Source organism: Taudactylus pleione, unplaced genomic scaffold (assembly GCF_031769625.1).
Source record: "Taudactylus pleione unplaced genomic scaffold, aTauple2 ptg001022l, whole genome shotgun sequence".
Classification (NCBI taxonomy): domain Eukaryota; kingdom Metazoa; phylum Chordata; class Amphibia; order Anura; family Myobatrachidae; genus Taudactylus; species Taudactylus pleione.
In genome coordinates this window covers 79,335-107,190 of record NW_028285423.1, presented here as the reverse complement: position 1 = coordinate 107,190, position 27,856 = coordinate 79,335, and the positions used below count along the sequence as shown (strand labels likewise).

Sequence of the window (27,856 nt, the reverse complement as noted above, 5' to 3'; positions counted from 1 at the left end):
GCACCATCTGCCCCCCATGTACTCGCACCATCTGCCCCCCAATGTACACCCCAAAGTACTCTACCCTGGCCCCTGATGTACACCCAGATGCACTCACCCCTGACCCCCATGTACACCCAAATGTACTCACACCCCCTGCCCCCCATGTACTCACACCCCCTGCCCCTGTGTACTCAAACCCCCTGCCCCCCATGTACACCCCAATGTACTCTACCCTGCCCCTGATGTACACACAGATGCACTCACCCCTGACCCCCATGTACACCCCCATGTACTTGCACCCCCTGCCTCCCATGTACTTGCACCCCCTGCCCCACATGTACTTGCACCCCCTGCCCCCCATTGTACACCCAGATGCACTCGCACCATCTGCCCCCCATGTACTCGCACCATCTGCCCCCCAATGTACACCCCAAAGTACTCTACCCTGGCCCCTGATGTACACCCAGATGCACTCACCCCTGACCCCCATGTACACCCAAATGTACTCACACCCCCTGCCCCCCATGTACTCACACCCCCTGCCCCTGTGTACTCAAACCCCCTGCCCCCCATGTACACCCCAATGTACTCTACCCTGGCCCCTGATGTACACCCAAATGTACACACCCCCTGCCCCCCATGTACTCACCACCTGCCCCCCAATGTACTAACACCACCTGCCCCCCATGTACACCCCAATGTACTCTACCCTGGCCCCTGATGTACACACAGATGCACTCACCCCTGACCCCCATGTACACCCCCATGTACTTGCACCCCCTGCCTCCCATGTACTTGCACCCCCTGCCCCCCATTGTACACCCAGATGCACTCGCACCATCTGCCCCCCATGTACTCGCACCATCTGCCCCCCAATGTACACCCCAAAGTACTCTACCCTGGCCCCTGATGTACACCCAGATGCACTCACCCCTGACCCCCATGTACACCCAAATGTACTCACACCCCCTGCCCCCCATGTACTCACACCCCCTGCCCCTGTGTACTCAAACCCCCTGCCCCCCATGTACACCCCAATGTACTCTACCCTGGCCCCTGATGTACACCCAGATGCACTCACCCCTGCCCCCCATGTACACCCAAATGTGCTCACACCACCTGCCCCCCCATGTACACCCAAATGTGCTCACACCACCTGCCCCCCCATGTACACCCAAATGTGCTCACATCACCTTCCCCCCATGTACACCCAAATGTGCTCACACCACCTGCCCCCCCATGTACACCCAAATGTGCTCACACCACCTGCCCCCCCATGTACACCCAAATGTGCTCACACCACCTGCCCCCCATGTACACCCAAATGTGCTCACACCACCTGCCCCCCCATGTACACCCAAATGTGCTCACACCACCTGCCCCCCCATGTACACCCAAATGTGCTCACACCACCTGCCCCCCCATGTACACCCAAATGTGCTCACACCACCTGCCCCCCCATGTACACCCAAATGTGCTCACACCACCTGCCCCCCCATGTACACCCAAATGTGCTCACACCACCTGCCCCCCCATGTACACCCAAATGTGCTCACACCACCTGCCCCCCCATGTACACCCAAATGTGCTCACCCCTGCCCCAATGTACATCCTGATGTATTCACCCCTGCCCCATGTACTTACACCCCATGTACTCACACTCCTTGCCCCCATATACACCCATGCACTCACGCCCCCTGCCCCCCCGTGTACTCACGCCCCCTGCCTTCACACCCCTTGCCCCCGTGTACACCCCAATGTACTCATACTCTGCCCCGTGTACTCTCACCCCCTGCTCCCCGTGTACACCCCCATGTACTAACAACCCCTGCCACATGTACACCCCAATGTTCTCATACTTTCTGCCCCCATGTGCTCGCATCCCCATGTACTCATACTCTTCCACTCAAGTATGCATACACCCCTTGCCCCTCCATGTACAAATATAACCCTGCCCTCCCATATGCATGTACACCCCCTGCCCCCCATGTATACGTACATCCTCTGCTCTTCCAGGTACACATACATTCCCCTTATACACATACCCCACAGATATACATGTACACATCACATCATGTCTAAGAAGCCTTAATGGGATATGTAATACCGTAATAACCTACCTGTACCCTGACCAGCTAACACTGTCTTGTACTGAAGTTCCAAAATAGTTGCAGGATACAAAAACATAAAAGGACAGACCCTGCTGTGGCAACTCAGCCATTAAGTGAGGAGCATCTGTATGCAGAGATTGGTGGGCTTTGGGTCACATCATGGAGCAGAATCCAGCACAGCAAGGAGTCGCTTAACCCAGTGGTTCACAAACTTTTCCGAATCGTGGTGTCCTAGAGTATCAACATTTTTCCCAAGGCACCCCTGCGCCATAAGTTGTTTTTTTTTTTTTTTTATTGAGAATTTCAGCAACAATTAAAGTATATTGCGCCTATATGTCATCCTTAGGGTCAGTTATGTGGTGGTGACAGGGCTGCACTTCTTTTTGTCCACATAATATTTGATTGGCAGCCATTAGCACTGGTTTTGCCTGTCACACTGACTGAAAATATTTTTATTTGGTACTGGAAGACGAACCCGAGGCACCCCTGGAAGTGCCCAGAGGCACCACAAGGAGCCGCGGCACCCAGTTTGGGAACCACTGACTTAACCTACAGGTAGAGGGGTGAGGCCGTGCGGGTTAGAGGCCGTGCGGGTTAGAGGCCGGTGAGGCGCATGTATTCCAACGCTAAGTGCAGAGGGAACAGAAGCCTCGGACAGTAGATTGTTTTTATCATGAAATGAGCGTTTCTCTTGCATCACATCGTCACAAGCACCAGCCAATGAGGGTAATATGATACAGCGCAGTGGCTCATTCACATGAGCATCCAATAGCTCTGTGCAGGAAGTATTCATGTTCAGCTCCAATGGGTATGTGAGCAAATCCCAGCAGTGACTCCATCGCATCGTTTTGTCACAGCCACCCTGTCCGACATACACGGCACATGTCTACTGAGTAGCCCCAGACTGATGTGGGTTACCCTGGGGTTCCCTCGGCAGTCTGTGACTAGTACTTCCTGTACAGCCATTACAGGACTCTCCCACACCCTGTAAAACTAGACCGCAGCTACCCACAGACTTTAATAGGATTTAATAGTATTTAGAAGAAGTTCGGCTCGAAGTGCGAAGGGTTTTCGTTCTAAAGGAAGTGACAATCAAAGTGGCATTCACTAAGCCTATAATATAAGAGCTTAGAGAGAGGTGATACACTCAGAGGCCACTAACAGCCCATGTTTTCCAGACCACCCGAGTATCGTGTAGTAATAAATACACCTGTGCTCTAGCAGAGAGAACTGGCTGTATGTGGAGAGATATGGTCATACACAGTAACCACTGAGCATTGTACGTGCAGGAAAAGCTGTAGCTGGGCACAGGGCAGTGTCCGCTATGGAAACTCGCATAGGCGGCTATATGTTGGCACGTTCTGGCTATTGACACTTGATAATGCGGCCTCAGGCTGTGTAGCTGGGGTCAGCTGAGCCCAGGTATTGGGTAGGGCTGCACCCATACCCTGCTTTTGTTTCCTGACCTGAAATCCATCCTGCCGGTTAAGATCGTGTTAAAGCACAAAGGAAAATGTTGGTTCTATGCAAGTAAATGTTTTATATAAATAATTGTATTCTATGGGGACTGTTCCTGGTATTGTACAACTAGTGCTCGCCAGTCTCTCACGTGGGAAGCATGATATGCCCTGCAGTGACCAGCCTGGGCCATCAGGGGTCTAGGGACTGCAGAACAGGGCATGCTCTCTCCTATAGTTCCCAGCCATGCATTGAGAGCTGAATGCTGGAGGTCTGGGTAATGTGCGGGTGGGACACCTGAGCATCACCATTATACCTGAAGTATAGACGCCTTTTACCAATAGTAAACCACCTCTCCCCCTCCTTGTTTTAAAATAAACTATTCTACAAGGCCAAAGGTATATGGACATGAATTAGTGCTTGACCACGCAAGCCACCCCCATTGCTGACACATGTATGTAATCCAGCATACAGCCATGTAGTCTCTCTAGTCACAGATAAGTGGCTGTGGTACTTCCATAGGATGCCACCACTCTAGCAAGTCGGCGCATCACATCTCTGCCCTGCTAGGGCTGCCCCAGTCACCTGGCAGTGCTGATACTGTGACTTGGAAACGTGTCTAGCTCAGCCATGAAGTCACACATTATCGCAGGACTGCGCAGTGCTGAAGTGTGTACCGTGTGATAATCACAGTATAGTGGTTTTAGCTCTTACTACCCAGTATGATACTTCCTCTGGTGCATCTTCAGCACAAGACCTGTTCATTGGGAGTTACAGATTGGGTTTCCATAACTGAGCAGCTGCACACAAGCCTCAATCCCCATGTGCAATGCCAGACATCGGCGGGGGTAGTGTATAGTTCATCGCCATTGAACTCGGGTAGTGGAAACGTGCTCTCTGGAGTGACGCATCAGGCAATCTGTTGGAGGAATCTGTGTTTGCCTGTGTGCTTACTATGGTGGAGGTGGAATAATTATTGGGGCTGGTTTAGAATGTTTGGCCTGGGCCCCTTATAGTTACAGTGCAGGGTAATATTGCAGTGACAGTATAATGGTGATATTACAGCTCTGTGGTATCAGTTTGGGGAAGGCTCCTCCTGTATCAGCATGACAATGCCCCCGGGGCACAAAGCGAGGCCATCAGAGAATGGTATGGCCTGGGCCCCTTATAGTTACAGTGCAGGGTAATATTACAGTGACAGTATAATGGTGATATTACAGCTCTGTGGTATCAGTTTGGGGAAGGTCCCTCCTGTATCAGCATGATAATGCCCCCGGGGCACATAGCGAGGCCATCAGAGAATGGTATGGCCTGGGCCCCTTATAGTTACAGTGCAGGGTAATATTACAGTGACAGTATAATGGTGATATTACAGCTCTGTGGTATCAGTTTGGGGAAGGTCCCTCCTGTATCAGCATGATAATGCCCCCGGGGCACATAGCGAGGCCATCAGAGAATGGTTTGGCCTGGGCCCCTTACAGTTACAGTGCAGGGTAACATTACAGTGACAGTATAATGGTGAGATTACAGCTCTGTGGTATCAGTTTGGGGAAGGTTCCTCCTGTATCAGCATGACAATGCCCCGGGGTACAAAGCGAGGCCATCAGAGAATGGTTTGGCCTGGGTCCCTTATATTTACAGTGCAGGGTAATATTACAGTGACAGTATAATGGTGATATTACAGCTCTGTGGTATCAGTTTGGGGAAGGTCCCTCCTGTATCAGCATGATAATGCCCCCGGGGCACATAGCGAGGCCATCAGAGAATGGTTTGGCCTGGGCCCCTTACAGTTACAGTGCAGGGTAACATTACAGTGACAGTATAATGGTGAGATTACAGCTCTGTGGTATCAGTTTGGGGAAGGCCCCCTCCTGTATCAGCATGACTATGCCCCCGAGGCACAAAGCGAGGCCATCAGAGAATGGTTTGCGGAGCTTGGTGTGGAAGACCATGACTGCACTACACAGAGCACTGACATGTTCCCCATCTAGCACCAGAGGGAAGAATTGGAACACAGCCCGACCTAATCACCCAACATCAGCGCCCGACCTCACTGATGCTGTGGTTGCTGGGTGGGTGTGAGCCCCTGCAGCCATGTTCTAGAATATTGCAGGAAAACTTCCCAGGAGAGTGGGGCAGTAACCCCATATTCATGGGTTTGGAATGAGATGTACAAAACACACGTACGGGTGGGATGTTCCCATTTAAAGAAAGGAGAATAGGGTGCTTGCGTCCCATTGTGTTCTATGCAAGTCCAAACTAAGGCTGCATACACACCCATAGATCTGTCTGTCCAATCTGTCTGGTGGGAAGGAAAATATCGTCTGTGTTTCAGTGTTTGGGAGCAAATTTATTTTGTTATTTGCTTCCTTAAGTTCTCATGGGATGTAATTAATTTACCAGCGCCTGGGATTCCGGCTGTCAGATTCCCGACCCGGGACTAAAGATAGACGTCGAAATCCCGAACACGGGTAGGCGGGGCAGTGTAAGCTTTTTGCCTGGGGGGGGGGGGGGGTTAGTTTTAGGGGCCTAGGGGGAGATTAGGGTTTAGGCTCCGGGGAGTGGGGGGGCTTAGGCTTTGGCTCCCCCATGAGATGGTGAGGCACCCCAACCCGGAGGTTTAGGTTGAGGGAAGGGGGGGGTTAGGGTTAGAGAGGGGAGAGTAGTAGGGTTAACATACTTCCCACCCCTGTCGGCATCTTTGGGCTTCCGGCGTCGGGATATTCTGCTTCCGGGACTTCATACCCATTTCGCTCTCATACATTACCAGATAGATTGTACAGATACACCTATAGATGTGAGGCTCATACACACTAGACCAGGGGTCTTCAAACTTGGCCCTCCAGATGCTGTGGAACTACACATCCCAGCATGCACTGCACAGTTTTAGCATGCTGTTATATCAAAAAGGTGGCAGTGCATGCTGGGATGTGTAGTTCCACAGCAGCTGGAGGCCCAAGTTTGAAGACCCCTGCACTAGACCATGTGCTGTATGAACCATATTGGTGAAACGTTATTGGGTGTACGCACTGATACATATCTGTCAGTGAAGTCATTCTGCTACAGCGCTGAACAGGCAACTTATGACTATATCGTCAGATTGTCCTACATGTACGGACGACATAATACATAGATAACGACCTGTGGGAGCGCGCGTCGTTGGACGTTCGTTGCATACACACTGAGCGATATCGTTATCCTCCATTAAAATCGTCTAGTGTGTGCGGCGTAAGAGAAAAGTAAAAGGTACTCGGTGTGGGGAACGCTTACAGAAGACGGTAATACATGAAAACAATTAGTATCTTGTTAAAAATATGGAACAAATGGGTAATAACTAAAACTTATTGGTAATTATGTTGGAAATTCTCCAACTTCTTGTTACAATATGTCAAGAAGGGTGATATTAGTTCACAATAAATTGCCTCACAAATCGGGTTCTAGTCATGAAATGATTCAGGACTAGTGTAAAGCACTGTGTGACCTCTGCCGGCTAAATCCTGCTTCTGTCTATACCAGTGTCTAATTGGCGAGATCTAGTAAGGGTACTAAGCGCCACAGTACCCTCCGGGGACATATGGTAGTGGTCTGCAGGAGGAATATCAACCTCGTAAGAAACGCAGAATAAAGATCATCCCTGGCGCCAGTAACTGTGTAATGGTTATTACTAATATTATTCTGAAAAAATGGATAACAAATAATCCACATTTCATTAAAAAACCTTGAATACATTATAATAAAACATAAATGTAATAAGATTCTGTAAACCATATCTATATCGGCGCCATATGAACAAACACAACAGATTTTATATTTATCGGCTCTCTCATTCGCTGTTCAGTACCTGTGCCGGTATAACGGGGCAAAGCAGCAGCAGTGTGACCATCCAGCTGTGTGATATAATACGCTTATATGATGGGAATGGATCCTTGTTGTGTATATATTTATATTGCGCTGGTTCTGAGCGATCAGCTGTGACTGTAAAATGTTATAATACAAATGTGAAGTCCCTACAGAAGAGAGGAAGCCGCGCTTCTCACGCTGGCTGTAGAATTGCGCAGTGTTCGGATGAGTGTCAGTCTGTCTACAGCAGTCGTCCGCCTTTCTGGGGTCTGTCCAGAAATGGTCAGGGTTATTTACATTGAGTCAGTGAACAGCATCGTTTCACACCTATGTATGTAAATCCACGTCATGTGGTGGTTTGTAGTCACACCCAGTTATTCTAATTACACACGTTTGGGTCTCCCCTGTCAGACACCCCTTGGCACGCCTGATTTTACTCTCCAGCCTTCAGCCCTGGCTGCATTGGGCTCCTGGCTGGATCTGTGTTCTGTGTATTGGGGCTGTGAGTGACCATGAGGTGGGGTGGGGGGTGGGGGGGGGGGAGGGATTATTTATAAGGTGCCACAAGTCTTGGTAATGCCGTACAAGGGGATAGAACTGGCAACAGACTAAAACCACATATAAATACTCAGGATGCGTAATTATGTACAGACGTCAAAGGGGTGAGGGCCCTGCTCACACCAGCTTAGTCTGTGTGTGTTGTCTCGGTGGATCTAGGGTTGTCTACACAGTCCTCATTTTTACTCAGTTGTTGGCTGATAGGGGGAACTGTGTGACATATATAAATATATTGGGTAATTATGTGCGGAGCAGGTGCCTGTGACTGGCCTGGGGGCGGAGCAGGTGCCTGTGACTGGCCTGGGGGCGGAGCAGGTGCCTGTGACTGGCCTGGGGGCGGAGCAGGTGCCTGTGACTGGCCTGGGGGCGGAGCAGGTGCCTGTGACTGGCCTGGGGGCGGAGCAGGTGCCTGTGACTGGCCTGGGGGCGGAGCAGGTGCCTGTGACTGGCCTGGGGGCGGAGCAGGTGCCTGTGACTGGCCTGGGGGCGGAGCAGGTGCCTGTGACTGGCCTGGGGGCGGAGCAGGTGCCTGTGACTGGCCTGGGGGCGGAGCAGGTGCCTGTGACTGGCCTGGGGGCGGAGCAGGTGCCTATTGGTGCATACGCACGGTACGAACAGTCAGCGATAACGATATTGCTGACTAATCAACCTGCACATTCCGGAAATGCTGGATTATCGATCATCCAGTACACCACCAACCCACCGATGATGGCCAGCGAGGATCGAGGGTCCGTATAGTGACCTGGTCGATATCGACTAGGTTGGCCTGCATGTACGGTCGGTGGACGATATCCTTATCATCCATACATGCCTGAGCAGCACAGGTTGTTGGTGGGTTGGAGGCACCGAAAAATTTACAATATGAACAATAACGATATGATCTGGTTATCGTGCGTGTTTATCGTACTATGTGTATGCACCATATGACTGGTCTGTGCGCTGAGCAGTTGGCTATTGTCTTTGCATTTATGTTGGGTACACAATGTCTGATGTAGAGGTGTTGTAAATTGGCAGAAAAGGTACAAGTACGGCAGATTGGCGTGTCACAGGCAGTGTATGGCTTCCAGTGTGTAACCGTCCTTGCGCATGTTTAGGGTTGTGCCCTCCTCAGTGTGGTTGTCATTCTTTGGACTGTATTCAATTAGCGTCGAAAACTAAAGTTTTTTGCGAAAAAAAAACTTGAGACAAGTTTTCTCTATCCCAGACCAGGATGGAAAAAAATGCAATATCCTTATTTTTGTCTAAAAATGTGGGGATTTCTTTTCAGAACCCTTTCGACAGCCACAACCCTAATGATAGATTACCAGAAAAAATAACCGTAAGTTGCGTACTTTGGCAAAATAACAACCGTGCAAATTTTGGGCAGGAAAAAAAAATCATTGAAAAACATAATTTAAAAAACGCCTGTTCCGACCGAGTGCAATATTTAAAACACTTGACACATCCATACCGCTCCCCAAAAAATCAGACCCAATACGTTAAAACCTTTTTCAACTTTTTTATTTTCCTAAAATTTGCGCTGTAGTTTTTTGTGAAAGTACGCAACTTAGAATTTTTTTTCCAGTAATTTACCATTAGCGGGAGTGTCCAAAGGGTTCTGAAAGAATCCCCACATTTATAGGCAAAAATAGTGATTTTGCTTTTTTTTTCCTCCTGGTCTGGGATGGAGAAAACTTTTCTACATATATTTTTTTTTTTGCCTGTTTTTCGGTGAAAAATGTCAGTTTTTGCAGATGGCGAAGAAACAGCCATTTCGCTGCTAATTGAATACGGCCCTTTAGCTGTAACTCTGAGTGATCTGTATAGTGTCTGCATTATGCAGGATTCGGGTAGTGACACAAGGCCTAACTTGTCCATTCCCTAGGACGTTGTATACAGTGTCGGCTTGTGTTATGGGGCCTGCTGTCAGCAGTTGGTGCGCGTGCTATGTATGTAGTGTACACGCATATTGTTACTGCGGTCATGCAGGCTCTTGGGGCATTCTCTCATGGGTATGTAGTTGTCTTTTTTGTTTAGTTTTGCTAATGTGTTTGCCATTGTGGGTCTTCAATACATGAGCCTGCAGCTGTCGGCGGGGGCATCTGTTTGCACAGTAACGCGTGTTCTCCAGCTGTGGGAATATTGTGTCCTGCATGCCCCCCAGTGACTGGAACTACAAGGTTACATGGTTATCCTGAAAAAGTCCATATGCAAATAGAACCATATTGCTGTTGCTAACAGGTCTGGCCACCTTCTATGTGTTAATAGATATTGGAGATTTTATTTGTATAACGCACACATATTCCGCAGCGCTTTACAGAAAGTATTTGTCCATTCACATCACTCCCTGCCCCGGTGCTTACACTCTATATTCCCCATCACATGGTCACACACATACACACTAGGGGTCACATCACTCCCTGCCCCAGTGCTTACACTCTATATTCCCCATCACATGGTCACACACATACACACTAGGGATCACATCACTCCCTGCCCCAGTGCTTACACTCTATATTCCCCATCACATGGTCACACACATACACACTAGGGGTCACATCACTCCCTGCCCCAGTGCTTACACTCTATATTCCTCATCACATGGTCACACACATACACACTAGGGGTCACATCACTCCCTGCCCCAGTGCTTACACTCTATATTCCCCATCACATGGTCACACACATACACACTAGGGGTCACATCACTCCCTGCCCCAGTGCTTACACTCTATATTCCCCATCACATGGTCACACACATACACACTAGGGATCACATCACTCCCTGCCCCAGTGCTTACACTCTATATTCCCCATCACATGCTCACACACATACACACTAGGGGTCACATCACTCCCTGCCCCAGTGCTTACACTCTATATTCCTCATCACATGGTCACACACATACACACTAGGAGTCACATCACTCCCTGCCCCAGTGCTTACACTCTATATTCCCCATCACATGCTCACACACATACACACTAGGGGTCACATCACTCCCTGCCCCAGTGCAGCTTACACTCTATATTCCTCATCACATGGTCACACACATACACACTAGGGGTCACATCACTCCCTGCCCCAGTGCTTACACTCTATATTCCCCATCACATGGTCACACAAGCACACACACACTAGGGGTCACATCACTCCCTGCCCCAGTATATTTTTGGTGTGCTCGGAGGAAACTCACACAGGCACAGGGAGAATATACAAACTACACACAAGCAGGGCTAACTAGATGGGCCAAGTACAAGATCTCACTAGTCCAGTGTTACTTCATCCAACAATCTCATGAGACCTGGGTAAAGTGACGCGATGGTTGAGGATGATGGTGGAATATTTAGCCAATACCTATCCTATATATAAGCAGATTGGACACTGTTCTCTATAAAGTAGGAGTTAACAATCCTGTAATTTTTAAAAATGGTAATTACTAAGTGATGGGTCTGGATTATGTACTGCGGTCACTGGCTTTTATGCTTAATGATGGGCATATCAGTGCCCCAAGTAGTACTGGGTGTATAGCCTAAGTGATCGGTCCAATTCATGATATACATGTGCTAGGTATTACCTCCATGCCTGTGTATATGTGCCCTTACATGAGATATATATATATGTGCTAGGTATTCTCTCCATGCCTGTGTATATGTGCCCTTACATGATATAAATGTGCTAGGTATGACCTCCATGCCTGTGTGAATGTGCTCTCTTACATGATATATATGTGCTAGGTATTATCTCCATGCCTGTGTGAATGTGCCCTTACATGATATACATGTGCTAGGTATTATCTCCATGCCTGTGTATATGTGCCCTTACATGATATAAATGTGCTAGGTATTATCTCCATGCCTGTGTATATGTGCCCTTACATGATATATATGTGCTAGGTATTATCTCCATGCCTGTGTGAATGTGCTCTCTTACATGATATATATGTGCTAGGTATTATCTCCATGCCTGTGTGAATGTGCCCTTACATGATATACATGTGCTAGGTATTATCTCCATGCCTGTGTATATGTGCCCTTACATGATATAAATGTGCTAGGTATTATCTCCATGCCTGTGCCCTTACATGATATAAATGTGCTAGGTATTATCTCCATGCCTGTGCCCTTACATGATATAAATGTGCTAGGTATTATCTCCATGCCTGTGCCCTTACATGATATAAATGTGCTAGGTATTATCTCCATGCCTGTGTATATGTGCCCTTACATGATATACATGTGCTAGGTATTATCTCCATGCCTGTGTATATGTGCCCTTACATGATATAAATGTGCTAGGTATGATCTCCATGCCTGTGTATATGTGCCCTTACATGATATATATGTGCTAGGTATGATCTCCATGCCTGTGTATATGTGCCCTTACATGATATATATGTGCTAGGTATGATCTCCATGCCTGTGTGAATGTGCCCTTACATGATATACACAGGCATGGAGATCATACCTAGCACATTTATATGTGCCCTTACATGATATATATATGTGCTAGGTATTCTCTCCATGCCTGTGTATATGTGCCCTTACATGATATATATATATGTGCTAGGTATTCTCTCCATGCCTGTGTATATGTGCCCTTACATGATATATATATATGTGCTAGGTATTCTCTCCATGCCTGTGTATATGTGCCCTTACATGATATATATATATATGTGCTAGGTATTCTCTCCATGCCTGTGTATATGTGCCCTTACATAATATATATATATGTGCTAGGTATTCTCTCCATGCCTGTGTATATGTGCCCTTACATGATATATATATATATGTGCTAGGTATTCTCTCCATGCCTGTGTATATGTGCCCTTACATGATATATATGTGCTAGGTATGATCTCCATGCCTGTGTATATGTGCCCTTACATGATATATATGTGCTAGGTATGATCTCCATGCCTGTGTGAATGTGCCCTTACATGATATATATGTGCTGGGTATTATCTCCATGCCTGTGTATATGTGCCCTTACATGATATATATGTGCTGGGTATTATCTCCATGCCTGTGTATATGTGCCCTTACATGATATATATGTGCTAGGTATGATCTCCATGCCTGTGTGAATGTGCCCTTACATGATATATATGTGCTAGGTATGATCTCCATGCCTGTGTATATGTGCCCTTACATGCAGCTTGGCGGTCTCTTGCAGGTGCCATGTATCTGACTGGTAGGAAATGCTGAGGATCCTGCTCACACTCTTCAGAAATTGGCTCATTTAAAGAAATTGACCTGTCTGCAGAGACCAGAGGGGAATAATGGTGATTTTGCGCCGGGCTCGGCCGCCTGCTTCCGCCCCAACCAGCAATGAATCTTGACTCGCTTTCGCTGGCCTTGTCTCAAATCAGCTATCTTGTGGACAACTTAACCAAGAAAAACTACCGGGCCAGCCAGCTGGAAATACAACATGTAAGTGTTACACGCAGCATACGTGTATTCAGAGTGCAGTCTGTTACACACCTGTACATTCGGTCATGAAGGCGCGTGGATGCCTGTCCATTACTAATGTTACTGCTGTTCTCATACATAGTCCTCTGCATGCCCATAGTTACTGTATACAGAGACTGAGCAGTAACATTGGAGCTGTAATTACATAGTATAATAGGATGGTTCCCGTTCCTGACTGCCCGTCTCCTGGTCACTCTCCGCTGTACAATGATACCGGGGGGCTTATTTCACTGTGTATAATTCCTGAGTTAGTGTTTTGATGATAATCCGCCCCCCCGGACATGAGCGTTGCTTGTGCGGGATCCGTGTAACCCGTTTCCCACCTGTAACCCGTGTTCGCAGATTGTGAATCGGCACGGTCCGGAGGCAGACAGGCACTTGCTACGCTGTCTCTTCTCGCACGTGGATTTCAGTGGCGATGGTAAAAGCAGCGGCAAAGATTTCCATCAGGTAAGAACCTTTCTGGCGCCGTGAGCTTGTGCCGCTTGCTGTATTTATTGTGGCTGTTATATGTAGGGCTTGGTGTGGCCCTCACCACTGTATGTGGCCCTGACCTGTCTGCTGATTTGCTCATTATGTTCCTCCTTCTAGACGCAGTTTCTGATCCAGGAGTGCGCGTCACTGATAACCAAGCCGAACTTCATCTCCACCCTCTCATACGCCATTGACAATCCATTGCACTATCAGAAGGTGAGGGGCAGTCACAGGAATAGTTGTGCTGCTGACGTCTTGTGTACTTGGATTAATTCCTGGGTGTTTTCTGTTTATAGAGCCTGAAGCCATCGCCCCATCTCTTCGCCCAGCTGAGTAAGGTTCTGAAGCTCAGTAAAGTGCAGGAAGTAAGTGATCTGTTCTCCCCGGGGGGGGGTGATGGCTGTGCTGTATATTGTCAGATGTCGCCCTTCAGGTATACTACATGTTATACCCCTTCTTCAGGGACATAGGGCTCTACAGGGGAGACAGTGGGCTGTAGGTGGGACTTGGAGGACCGGGCACCACCAGCAAAGCTTTCTCTGTCCCAGGATACCCCGGTCCTTCCCCCTATACCCCGCCCACAGCCTGAGGGCAACTCCGTTTCGTTGGTATCCGGCAGGAGCTGGGTCACCGTTATAACAGTGGGGCTGCTTTACTCAGCTCAAGCTTATTTTTATGATCTATTTGTCATTTATTCTAATGGAGCAGCAGCGCGGGACAGTCCTTTGTACATCTGCTCTGCTGCGCCATCACCCCTCCGCAGCGCCGTGACACCAGCCCACGGCTAGGTACTCCCGGCATGGCTCCAAGGGGGACCTAGCTAGCAAGGCTTCCCGGACCCCAGACTGCTGCCGGGACTCAAGGGGACAGGTAAGGCGGAACCCGCGTCTGGTCTCCGGTCTCCGGAGACAGACTGGTGCTGATGTGGACACTGGTGCGTCCGGGACCACTAGACCCCCAGGGCACTTCAAGCACTGGCGCAGGGCCATGATTAAAGCCAGGGGACTCGGTGGTTAATGTCAGCATAGGGGAGAAGGCGCTGTCCATGCGGCCCCTCCCCCAGGTCAGGGTGCCAGTACACTGCAGTCTTGCTGCTCCTCCCTCACCCTCTGCCACCCTCAGACTCATGGTGGCCGTTTTCTGCATTCAGGTCTCCGGGAACACTGGGTCCAGTCTCCCTGCATACCTCTCCCAGGAGCCAGGTTATACAGCGCTATATCCTACCAGCCACTGCTGTCTGTGTAGTTGATTTTAGTGCTCACTGCAGTTATATTGTATATTCTGCATTGTATGTGACATGTGCTGGTGTCTGTCTTCCTGTTACTGCCAGCTTATACCTTTCCCTTTATTCTACTATAACCCTGACATACTAAGGTATAGGGGGCGGTTAGTGTACCTCACATCTCCCTATATTTGTGAAGACTATCACATACCATATATTGCTGTTGCGCACTACCCTGTGCCATATTATACATACATCTGGGTTGCTCACTGCACTGTGTCAGATTGTGTGTAACATTATTCTTACAGCCATGTCTGGCAGAGGTAAGAATAACAAGCAGCCTGCTGCTCCCACGCTGGTGTCCTGTAAGTCCTGCTCAGCGGGCTCCGCTTCAGAGGATCAATCAGGAGGGTCTTTGTGCATCTTTTTTTTTTTTTGTACTTATTTTTATGAGGAAGGAACAAGCGAAGACATCATGGGGATCATACAATGTCCAGTGTAACATGCGTGGAAAAGACAACGTTTGGTATATCAGCAAAATTGCAGACCAGACAGGCATTGCCGCCACATCAATCAGATCAGACCGTGGCAGTGGTCGTTGGCAAATTAATTGGAGCATCTTCCAATAATCTAGTCTCATACCATTGAGTGTAATGGAAACATTTATGCAGCTGATTTTTTTTTTTTTAAGTCCCTTGACAGTCTATGAACCCCCTCCCCAAGTTTGGAATAATTTCTCTGTATGTTCCTCTTTATGTAGTGAAGCTTCCAACCAATCCATATGAGATACGTGAAATATTTTAGTTTTAATTAAATGTATAGAAGGGGGTTTCCCATGAATCTATTGGCGCAAAATGCATTTCGAGCAACAGCAGAATTTGTGTATATATATATATATATATTATATTATTATTTTAATTTTTTTTACTGCCTTGCAACCTTTTGGTTGAAGAGGGCACAAACCCCAAAACCACCCATTCTGCTGTCAGAGATAAATGAGTAAGGAGGTAAGTCATTGCAAACTGCCTGGCCTGTTTCCAGAAATGGGTGTTAAGAGGGCACTGCCACATACAATGCAGAATCAGAGTCTTTGTGCACTGTTTGTTATACTGCCCCGGGCCCATCAGCCCTGGTGTCATCTCCTCAAGACCCACCCTGGGCTACTACAAAAATTGCGCACCACCTAGCTGTCCTTGTGGTAGCTCCCCCTAAACGTACAGTTGGCTGATCATCTGGAAAAAGTCTTCCTTGACACCTTCTCAAAGAATGGTACATCTGGGGGACTCTCTGGTTCAGAGAATCTTCCGAACAGCAGACAAAATCTTGGTATTACAGGACCGTGTGCACAGACAGTGTGAGTTCTGCAGTGCAGACCCTTGGACCCATGGTGTCCACCTTTGACATGGTGGAGTTCGCTCAGTTTCACTCCAGGCCCCTACAACACCTAATCCTTTCCAGGTGAAACGGGTTGCCCTATCTGCTCAGATCCCAGATGATGGGCCTCTCCCCGGAGGTTCGCCTGTTCCTAGCCTGATGGCTACAGTTGCCCCACTTGGACAAGGAAGCCCCTTTTGGATCTTGGACTGGGCACTCTTCCCCACGGATACAAACCTCCGCGGGTGGGGTGTAGTGACCGGCCAGTATTCCTTCCAGGGCTGTTTTACCAATCAACCTCCTGGAACTTCGAGCCATCTACAGAGCTCACTCTGGCTCAGGGTTGGCCAGTACAAGTTCAGTCTGACAACACCACGGCAGTGGCCTACCTCAATCACCGAGGAGGCACTCTGTCGGACAGCAATGACAGAAGTGTCCCACATTCTCTTATGGGTCGAACGCCATCTCCACAGTGTTCATCCCAGGAATTCTCAATTGGGAAGCAGATTTCCTCAGCTGTCATGATGTGCATGCAGGAGTGGTCTCTACATCCAGAAGTCTTTCAACTCCTGGTGGACAAATGGGGTCTACCTGATGTGGATATCATGTCTTCAAGTCACAACCACAACCTTCCAGTGTATGGAGCCAGGACAAGGGATCCCAACGCAGCCTTCGTGGACATATTATCTGTGAACTTGATCTTCCATTTGGCGTACCTCTTCTCCACTATCCCTTCTTCCTTGGGTTCTTTGGAAGTTCAAACAGGAAGGGGGCACAGTCCTGTTGGTAGCTCCGGCTTGGCCCAGATGCCATTGGTACTCCGATCTTCAAAGCCTATAGACGTTCCTCTTCAACTTTCTCTATGACTAGACCTGTTGTCACAGGGTCCCTGTCTACATCCGGACCTGGCCCGTCTGTCTTTGACGGCTTGGCTCTTGAGACACCCCTCCTAAGGGTAAAGGGATGTTCTAGCTCTGTGGTCCAGACCACGCTCAGAGCACGTAAACCGGCCTCGGCCAGAATTTATCACAAGGTATGGCATACAAATTTCCAGTGCTGTGCTCCTAAAAACTGACCCTCAAGTTTTTAAGGTTTCTAGAATACTTGCCTTTCTTCAGGCTGGACTGGATCTTAGATTCCACCTAGCATCTCCTGAAAGTGCAGGTCTCTGCTCTGTCCATCTGGTTCCAGTGCAGAATTGCTCCTTTACCGGATGGTCACGCATTCCTGCAGGGTGTTCTACGTATACAACCCCCCTTTGTCCCTCCTGTGGCTCCGTTGGATTTGTCAGTGGTCCTCCATGCACTTCAGGAACCTCCATTCGTACCCCTGTAATCGCTAGATGCTAAGTGGCTCACTGCAGAGACTGCTTCTTCTGACTATAGAATCTTACCGTGGGGTATCTGATTTAGGGGCGCTTTCCTGTCGCTCTCCCTTTTTGATCTTTCATCAGGACAGGGCTGTTCCTGGAACGCGCCCTGGCTTCCTTCCCAAGGTTTCTCGTTTCCACATTAATGAGGAAATGGTGGTTCTGGCTTTTCAATCACCAGACCTCTCTGCAGCTGAGGCCTCTTTGGATGTGGTCCATGCTCTGAAGATCTACGTGGACCGTACTCGTTCCATCAGGAAATCTGACTCTCTCATCCTCTCTGGATTCTATAAGTAGGTATGACCAGCTAACAAACAGCCATGCAAATCCTTTTGGCTAGAGCCCATCTCACAGGCTTACACGCAGACTGGCCTTCCTGTGCCAGCTTCAGTATCTGCTCATTCTACTCGCTCTGTGGGTCCCTCGTGGGCAGTTTGCCGTGGTGCCTCTGGTGAACAGCTCTTCAAGGCAGCCACGTGGTCTTCTGTCCACACCTTTCTTAGGTTTTATGCCTTTGATACATTTGCCTCTCGGAAGACTTCCTCTGGGCTTATGGTTCTCATCTCTGTTCGGGAGCGTTCTCGCCCTTGAACAACTGCTTTGGGACATCCCTCTTGTTCCTATGGACCCTGAAGAAGAAAAGGAGTTATGTTAAAACTTACCTTGGTTAACTTTCTTTGAAGTCCACAGGGCACCCGCCCTGACACACCTGGCATCTATGGGCTTCTTGGCTTGGTCACTTGTTTCCTTCTCTGTGAGAGTGTGATTTCTCAGTGTACCAGGTTTCCTTCTCTCCTATCCTGTTACTGCCTTGGGCTTGTTAACAAAACTGAGTTACCCTCAAACTGTGGGCAGGGTATAGGGGCAAGGACCGGAGCATCCAGGGAATGAAAAGCTTTTCTGGTGGTGTCCGGTCCACCAGGTACCACCTACATCCCAATATATCTCCTGTGGACCCTATGGACTTTGAAGATAGAGTTAACAAGGGTAAGTTTTACCATAACTTTTTATCCACTATCCCAAATACCTGTGTTATTGCTGTGTCAACCCGATCAGCGGCTCAGTGGAAAAGGCTTCTAGGAAAAAATCCCTGGGCAGTTCTTCCTGGGTCTCGAGCAGGGTTTTAAGCAGGTAAAACCCAGGTAGGGTTCAGTGGAACGGGTAACCTGGGTCCTTCCGACCTGGGACCCGTTTGGATCATGGTGACTGGGTGAAATCTGAAGCGACCTGTGAGGGAGAGATTACAACCTCCCCGTATGGTCTGGACCATTCTGGGTTTTTACCCCATCCCTACTTCATACGGGGAGGCTGTAATGTCTCCCCAGTGACAGCTGTGACATTAGACAGCCTCCCGAAAGGACAACCCCCTTCCCTGGTTGCCGTTTCCCTTCAGTCTGGCATTCAGGGGAGAACTGGAGTTTCCAGTGCTTGGTGATAACATCTCCAAGCGCGGCACTGCCACCTGTGTGCAGTGTGAATGGCGTGGGTCTGCGCCGCAGTGGGAATGGGGTATATCCCTGGTCTGACCTGGCTTGAAACGGTGTTTCAAATTCCGCGTCAGACCCGGGATTTTGGTGGAAAAGCGGTATTAGTGTATGGTGTAGTGGCTTCTGGATGTACCCTGAGAGCGCCCTACAATGCCCTCTGTCTTCCTGTTAGATAGACATGGCTGATGTCACTGATCATGTGTCTGTCCATTTCAGGTCATCTTTGGATTGGCTCTTCTCAGCTCCTCCAGCTTCGACTTGCGAGGGTTTGGTAATAATCATTTATTTTTTATATGATTACAAAGTTTAATTCCATAGGCTTGTCCCCCATCTGGGTAGTGTGTGGAGTAACCTAGATAGTATTTATACACTTAGCGAGGGAGATGGTATGTAGAGGGGGCACTGTGTTTTGTGGTGGTAGCTATTCAGGTGTCAGCAGGGTAATCTCATGTGACTGTCCCACCCCACCGCCAAGGCATCGGCCATTCATTGCTAAATCTAATTTTGTGGTGGTGAAGTGTACACCTCACATGAGCCCCTATATAAGCACGCGTAAAGAGGCTGTAATGCTGAGTATTTCCATCTAAATAAGATCCTTGGGAATAAGTGTTAGGAAAAGTGAGTTTGGCCAACTTGTGTTTAAATAAATTAGGCTAAAATCCAAAGAGGACCCTACCCCTTAAGTGCAGACTTCATGGCAGCTTCCACTGATTTGAATGCATGGCAAGAGCTTCTCTTTTGTACCCTCTAGTCTACTCATGTGCTATAAAGACTCTCCCGGAAATGTTCCCTCTAGCCGCGCAGTTCGTTAAGCAGAAGCTCCCTGATCTCTTGCGTTCATACGTTGACGTGGACGTTGGTGGTAGCCAAGAAGGTGGATTTCAAGACATCGCCATAGAGGTCCTGCACCTCCTCCTCTCCAATCTCCTTTTCGGCCAGAAGGGAGCCTTCGGGGTCGGACAGGAGCAGATTGTAGCTTTTCTGAAGACCCTACGCAGAGGTATGATGTGGGCTAATGGCAGTGGGCATCATGTCAGTCTTCTTCACTCCAGTCTATCACGCCTTAATGAGCACGTGTGATGTTCTGCCCTATAGGTATCAGCTGGCTGTATACAGCTGCTTATGGGGTACATTAGTAAATGCCAGCATTGCCAATCTGCTCTTTCATGGGCGATGTATGGTGCCAGGGTTAACGTTTCTATCTGATGTAGGTATTAGATTTAACCCATTCCCCTCGTCACATCTTGCAGACCTGTGACGTCCCCTGAGGGCTGGGAAAAACGATTGTTCAGGTATCTCATAGCTGCAGTCCAGACATTGGTAACCTAACACCACCAATCTCTGCACCGCTGTGTGACCTCATGGTACTGTCCACCCTGCACATGTCATACACCGCAGCTATGTGATCCCTCCCCTCCCTGTGTACTGATGTGGCCTCATGGTACTGTCCACCCTGCACATGTCATACACCGCAGCTATGTGATCCCTCCCCCTCCCTGTGTACTGATGTGACCTCATGGTACTTCCACCCTGCACATGTCGTACACCGCAGCTATGTGATCCCTCCCCTCCCTGTGTACTGATGTGACCTCATGGTACTGTCCACCCTGCACATGTCATACACCGCAGCTATGTGATCCCTCCCCCTCCCTGTGTACTGATGTGACCTCATGGTACTTCCACCCTGCACATGTCATACACCGCAGCTATGTGACCCCTCCCCTCCCTGTGTACTGATGTGGCCTCATGGTACTGTCCACCCTGCACGTCATACACTGCAGCTATGTGATCCCTCCCCCTCTCTGTGTACTGATGTGACCTCATGGTACTGTCCACCCTGCACATGTCATACACCGCAGCTATGAGATCCTCCCCCTCTCCTGCCTGTGTACTGATGTGTGTCCTTATGGTACTGTCCATCCTGGGTATGTCATACACTGCAGCTATGTGATCCCTCCCCCTCCCTGTGTACTGATGTGGCCTCATGGTACTGTCCACCCTGCACATCAGTACACAGGGAGGGGGACGGATCACATAGCTGCGGTGTATGACATGTGCAGGGTGGACAGTACCATGAGGTCACATCAGTACACAGGGAGGGGGAGGGATCACATAGCTGCGGTGTATGACATGTGCAGGGTGGACAGTACCATGAGGTCACATCAGTACACAGGGAGGGGGAGGGATCACATAGCTGCGGTGTATGACATGTGCAGGGTGGACAGTACCATGAGGTCACATCAGTACACAGGGAGGGGGAGGGATCACATAGCTGCGGTGTATGACATGTGCAGGGTGGACAGTACCATGAGGTCACATGTCATACACTGCAGCTATGTGATCCCTCCCCCTCTCTGTGTACTGATGTGACCTCATGGTACTGTCCACCCTGCACATGTCGTACACAGCAGCTATGTGATCCCTCCCCCTCTCTGTGTACTGATGTGTCCTTATGGTACTGTCCACCCTGGGTATGTTATACACTGCAACTATGAGATCCCCCTCTCCGTGTACTGATATGTGCAGAGTGGACAGTACCATGAGGTCACACACAGCAGCTAACAGAACCCCTCCCCTGCCTGTGTACTGATGTGACCTCATGGTACTGTCCACCCTGCACATGTCATACACAGCAGCTGTGAGACCCCCCCTCCCCACCTGCCCATATACATTATACACTGTACTAATGGCGTGCTGTTGTCAGATTTCCCCCAGGAGCGCTGTCCGGTGGTGCTTGCACCACTCCTTTACCCTGAAAAACGGGACATCCTAATGGAGCGGATTCTGTCTGATTCTGGAGGGATCACAAAGAGCGTGATGGACGGTTCTCTAGCAGACTTCATGCAGGAAGTGGGTTACAGCTTCTGTACCAGGTTGGTGCTGTCTTACAGCTGCATTTCTCTATACGTAGGAGGACTATTGGGCACCCCTGAAGGGGGAGGCTCTGGGGAACGAAGAGCCTCCATGTAACTCTATAGATAGACGGCTGACTCTCTTCTGACCCTGGATATCCGATGTACACACGTATGGATGATATAGAAAGTTACCCAATGTAGGAGCAGGGTATCTGACCTAGTCCTGTTTCTCTGCTCCGGTTACAGCGTGGAAGAATGCCGCAATATCATTGTTCAGTTTGGTGTCCGCGAAGTGACTGCTGTGCAGGTTGCTCGTGTGCTGGGCATGATGGCGCGCACACACACTGGCCTGACGGACGGCATCTCCTTACAGGTGAGACTACTGGCTCAGCGGTGGTGGGGGGCCGTGTATACTGTATACGTGCTGCTGACCTGTACTCTGTCTGCAGTCCATCTCCTCCCCGGGCAGTGGGATCTGGAGTGACGGGAAAGACAAGAATGATGGTGTACAGGCCCACACCTGGAACGTGGAGGTCTTCATAGATGTTGTGAAAGAGCTGGTGAGTGCTATCATCTGGGATGAACTGATGGAATGGGAGGGGGGATTTCCATCTACAGTAATGAGGTGCGGCTGACGCGTTCACCATTCTCCCCGCAGAATCCCACCTTAAACTTCAAGGAGGTGACCTATGAGCTGGATAATCCAGTGTTCCTAATTCGTGACAGCAAAGGGCTCCAGACTGTGGTGTATGGCGTTCAGCGGGGGCTTGGCATGGACGTGTTCCCGGTAGATCTGATCTACAGGCCTTGGAAACATGCAGAGGGGCAGGTACGCTCTGATATGTACAGAGTTAGGGGGGGGGGGGGTCTTCCAACATCATGTGAGCGGTCATTCACTTAGTGTCGTCCCTTCTCCAGCTCTCCTTCATCCAGTATTCCCTGATGAACCCGGATATCTTCTGCTTTGCGGACTACCCGTGTCACGCCGTGGCCACGGACATACTGAAGGCTCCCCCGGAGGATGACAATCGGGAGATAGCCACGTGGTAATTCTCACTTTCCATCCGTCTTCTGTGGGGTCGGTAACGCAGCTTGTTGTGACTTATTAACCCGTCCTGTTCTTCCTCTGCCAGGAAAAGTCTGGATCTGATAGAGTCCCTACTTCGGCTGGCTGAGGTGGGACAATACGAGCAGGTTAAACAACTCTTCAGCTATCCTATAAAACACTGTCCGGACATGCTGGTGCTGGCCTTACTGCAGATAAACACCTCCTGGCACACCCTGCGACACGAGCTCATCTCCACACTGATGCCCATCTTCCTTGGCAACCACCCTAACTCTGCCATCATTTTGCACTATGCATGGCACGGCCAGGTGAGTGCTGACTGTGCAGTTGTTTGCCACCCTGCGTCATTCCTATTTATACCTATAGTTGCCTAATAATGCCCGCCTGCTAACCGGGTTATTCCCTCAGGGCCAGTCTCCTTCCATCCGCCAGCTGATCATGCACGCCATGGCAGAGTGGTACATGCGGGGCGAGCAGTATGACCAGGCTCGGCTCTCTCGTATACTTGATGTGGCCCAGGACTTGAAGGTAGGCAATCTGTACTTCTAGTAGGGAGCAGACCTATCCCGGAGGGGGTCTGTGTATACTGGGGTCTCCTTCATCTTAGAGCGGCCCCGGCCAATCGCATCTGTTAGTGGTTCGGGAAGAATTTCCTATGGGGAATACATTTGGGAGGTGATCTCTGCCCCTCACGCCACCTTTCTCTCCCCCCCCTGCTACAGGCCTTGTCGATGCTGCTGAATGGTACCCCGTTTGCCTTTGTTATTGACCTTGCTGCACTCGCCTCTCGACGTGAATACCTCAAACTGGACAAGTGGCTGACTGATAAAATCCGGGAGCACGGGGTAATGTCGTCCTTACATTGGCCCTTCCTTGTCCCCGTTACCGCTGTGCGCTGAGCTGAACGTTCCTTCTCGTTTTCAGGAGCCTTTTGTCCAAGCCTGCATGACGTTCCTCAAACGGCGCTGTCCTTCCATACTGGGCGGCCTAGCTCCAGAGAAAGATCAGCCGAAGAGTGCCCAGCTACCGCCGGAAACCCTGGCCACAATGCTGGCATGTCTCCAGGCCTGTGCGGGGTAGGTCCCTCTCCATACAGTGGTGACTGGTGTCATGTGTGCGCGCCCGCGATGACTTTACACTTTCTTCTACAGGAGTGTTTCCCAGGAGCTATCGGAAACCATTCTTACCATGGTCGCCAACTGTAGCAATCTGGTTAATAAAGCCCGGCAGCCGCCTCCTGGGGTTATGCCGAAAGGTCGTCCTCCCAGCACCAGCAGTTTGGATGCCATTTCCCCAGTACAGGTAATTCCATGCGGAGTGCGGATCTCCTGCTATGGGGGGAGGTGGGGACACCTGTCTGTCAGCGGCGATTATCTCACTTTATTCCTCTCGCCAGATTGACCCCATCGCCGCAATGGCCTCTCTTAACCTTGCTGCTACTGCCGCCCCTCACACGCAGAGCCTTCCAGCTTTTCCTCCCAACCTGGGCTCCGCTTTCAGCACCCCTCAGTCACCAGCAAAAGCATTTCCACCGCTCACTACTCCAAACCAATCCACCGCGTTCAGTGGCCTCGGAGGTGTCTCATCCCAGCTACCAGGTAATGTTTTTGTCCCTCGATGTCTGGTTCCCTCCGCACCTAGTACATGGATTGTAGAGACCTGGTGGTGTTGTGGGTACTTATAACTGTAAATGCCGCACTGATTGCTCCCCATGTAATATGCAGGTGGGCTTGGGACGGGCAGTCTGACCGGAATGGGAACGGGTGGCCTGGGGCTTCCTGCGGTGAATAACGATCCGTTTGGACAAAGGAAACTTAGCACTTCTGGTCTCAATCAGCCGACATTCCAGCAGAGTGAGTGATCCCGTCAACGTCCGTATCCTGGTCACTATGTACAATGGCGGCTTCCTCGCTTACTGTGCTTCTATCTCCTCCTAGCGGATCTATCTCAGGTGTGGCCGGAAGCTAACCAGCACTTTACTAAAGAGATAGACGATGAGGCAAATAGCTACTTTCAACGAATCTACAACCAGCCTCCACACCCCACAATGTCGGTGGATGAGGTAAGTGCCCAGCCGAGAAACCGTTTAGTAAATACCTGTAGTAGGCTTACATGCAAGTATAGGACGTGGTGCTCTACAGTCTTTGGACGTCCGCTATGCTCCTTGGAGGCATTGGACTAATAGTGATGGCTGAGTTTTACCCCATGTCTACCGGTTATTGCAGCCTGGTATATACCCGGAGGGTCATACAGGCGCTCGCTGTCAGGTGGTAGCGTTGCCAGCAGCAGTATTCTCATGCCAGGTTGGAGTTTCCCAAGCACAGTATCTCCAGGCTGGTATCCCATGCGTCTAACCTTCCTTCCCGTAGGAGAGCGTTGGCTGAGGGCTCTCCGCAGTGTGGCGTGATTATAATTCCGCGTCTTCTCTTGCAGGTGCTGGAGATGCTGCAGAGATTTAAAGATTCAAACATAAAACGGGAACGTGAAGTCTTCAACTGCATGCTGAGGAACTTGTTTGAGGAATATCGCTTTTTCCCTCAGTACCCGGACAAAGAGCTGCACATAACCGCCTGTCTATTCGGAGGGATAATAGAGAAGGGACTTGTCACATACATGGCTCTCGGGCTGGCACTACGTTATGTACTGGAAGCACTACGCAAACCTTTTGGATCCAAAATGTATTTCTTTGGCATAGCTGCACTAGATAGGTTTAAAAACAGGTAGGTCTGGACTCCAGGCTTGTTCTCGCCATATCGCGCTTAGAACGTGTCTCACACCTGTCCCCCTCTGTCACACGGCAGCCACATAACACCTCACACCCGGAAGACGCTCACAGGCCGGTGGCACACGGTGGCTGCTGGTTGTACTGCATCGTCTGCTGCTCTGGAGAATAGGCTCAGTGGGTGCTATGATGGGCATAAATGTGCATGTAAACACGTGGGCACGGCATAGGAGAAATGTTTGTTTTGTGAATGAAGGGTTAAATCTTAAATACGTCAAATGTTGAAATACCAAGTAACTTGCTTAATCCTTTATATGTAAGCCGGTGTGTTACATGGAGTAACTTGATCAGGCCTGGCCAACCTGTGGTTCTCCAGCTGTTGACACTACAAGTCCCAGCATACCCTCCACTTATCAGCTGGTAAAGCATGCTGCACATTCTCTAGCGGTGCAGAAGGGGGGGGGGCTTTCTGTAGCGGTGCAGGAGGGGGGGGGCTTTCTGTAGCGGTGCAGGAGGGGGGGGGCTTTCTGTAGCGGTGCAGGAGGGGGGGGCTTTCTGTAGCGGTGCAGGAGGGGGGGGCTTCTGTAGCGGTGCAGGAGGGGGGGGGGGGCTTCTGTAGCGGTGCAGGAGGGGGGGGGGCTTCTGTAGCCGTGCAGGAGGGGGGGGCTTCTGTAGCGGTGCAGGAGGGGGGGGCTTTCTGTAGCGGTGCGGCATCCTGGAAGAGTTGAGTGCGGCTTTGTTGATGAATACACAGAGGGGGGAGGGGCCAGCGATGTCTCAGCAGCTCCAATGACAGTGACTCTGACCCTGTGGGGTATATACGGCCCATATAGCAGCGTCACTCTCCTATATCCCATCCCTAAATGGGAGAATGAGGAATGGGGAGAGGAGGTTTGATTGGACATCATAAGTTACTTTACAGGAGATCCAAAGCCTAAAGGGTGGAATAAGTGTACCCCATGTGGATTCAGATAATGAAGTTCCAATATCCCATATTACCTTACATCCTATGGGGAGCACTGATGCTGGGTACACTAAGCAGTAACTGTGCACAGCACCTTCTGCGCAAAACCTGGTGACCATATGCGCCATAGACCAGATAGCCGCCTGTCAGTGCTTTCTACTTCAGGGTCCATAGGGGGTCCACAGGGTTGACCTTGGGGTATAGGTTAGGAACCAAATCCGGGCACCACGCAGTTAAAGCTTTTAGCTCCCAGGATGCACTTGGGTCCACTCTCCCTATAACCCCTCCCCCAAGCCAGAGGCACCTCAGTTTAAGTTGGTGCCCGGCCGGAATCGGGTCACCGTTTAGTGCAGTGGGGAGCTGATTAGCAGCCCCTAAGCTTTATTTTTTCTAAAGGACAAAGTTTTTTATTTTTCCTTTGGATTCTTCAGAGCGGCAGCGTCAGACTGTCCATAGGACGTCTAAGCTGCCGCTCCGTCACCCCGCTGGCGCTGAGACGCCAGTACAGATCTGGGGATCTCAGCGGGACCCCAGAGTCTGTACTAGCCGGACTCTGCGGGCGCCCAGGACTGCTGCCGGATCCACGGGGAGCAGGTAAGGCGCGGGTCACCGCTTGCGGTGATCCGCGCATTTGAAATGCAGTCCTGTGCCTCCGGTCTCTGGGGACAGACCGGAGGCGCCGGCAGTGGCGGCGGGCCCCCCATACCCCGTGTGTCCACTAGACCACCAGGGACTTAGTGTTCGGTGCAGGGAGCCGGCGTCCCGGGGGTTAATAGCCGGCCAGGGGAGACAGCCTTCCCTGTTACAGAGGCTCCTCCCCTCAGCTCAGCGCGCCTTTCAGTATCCATAGTCTGGCGTCGCTGAGCTGCTTCCTCCGCGGGCCACGCTTCCTCTGAGGTCTCCAGCGGCCATTTTATCTC

General features: G+C 50.1%; 1 protein-coding gene across 2 annotated transcripts in view; it reads left to right on the top strand.

Annotated features, from left to right (window-relative positions):
* Nucleotides 1–27,856, top strand: part of CNOT1 (CCR4-NOT transcription complex subunit 1) — a 90,398-nt gene that overhangs the window by 4,572 nt on the left and 57,970 nt on the right. Inside the window, exons 2-21 of one of the 2 annotated variants that reach the window (XM_088461170.1) lie at nt 13,108–13,364; nt 13,746–13,853; nt 13,995–14,093; nt 14,174–14,242; nt 19,546–19,600; nt 20,126–20,329; nt 22,034–22,202; nt 22,431–22,557; nt 22,634–22,744; nt 22,843–23,013; nt 23,103–23,230; nt 23,318–23,558; nt 23,659–23,778; nt 23,973–24,095; nt 24,175–24,326; nt 24,402–24,552; nt 24,647–24,848; nt 24,975–25,103; nt 25,188–25,312; nt 25,684–25,970. In XM_088461170.1, coding sequence (XP_088317296.1) covers nt 13,263–13,364; nt 13,746–13,853; nt 13,995–14,093; nt 14,174–14,242; nt 19,546–19,600; nt 20,126–20,329; nt 22,034–22,202; nt 22,431–22,557; nt 22,634–22,744; nt 22,843–23,013; nt 23,103–23,230; nt 23,318–23,558; nt 23,659–23,778; nt 23,973–24,095; nt 24,175–24,326; nt 24,402–24,552; nt 24,647–24,848; nt 24,975–25,103; nt 25,188–25,312; nt 25,684–25,970 — 2,873 coding nt within the window. In that variant the 5' untranslated portion in view covers nt 13,108–13,262. Of the gene's footprint in view, nt 1–13,107; nt 13,365–13,745; nt 13,854–13,994; nt 14,094–14,173; nt 14,243–19,545; nt 19,601–20,080; nt 20,330–22,033; nt 22,203–22,430; nt 22,558–22,633; nt 22,745–22,842; nt 23,014–23,102; nt 23,231–23,317; nt 23,559–23,658; nt 23,779–23,972; nt 24,096–24,174; nt 24,327–24,401; nt 24,553–24,646; nt 24,849–24,974; nt 25,104–25,187; nt 25,313–25,683; nt 25,971–27,856 lie in introns of both variants that reach the window. The other variant, XM_088461169.1, reaches the window with a different exon arrangement.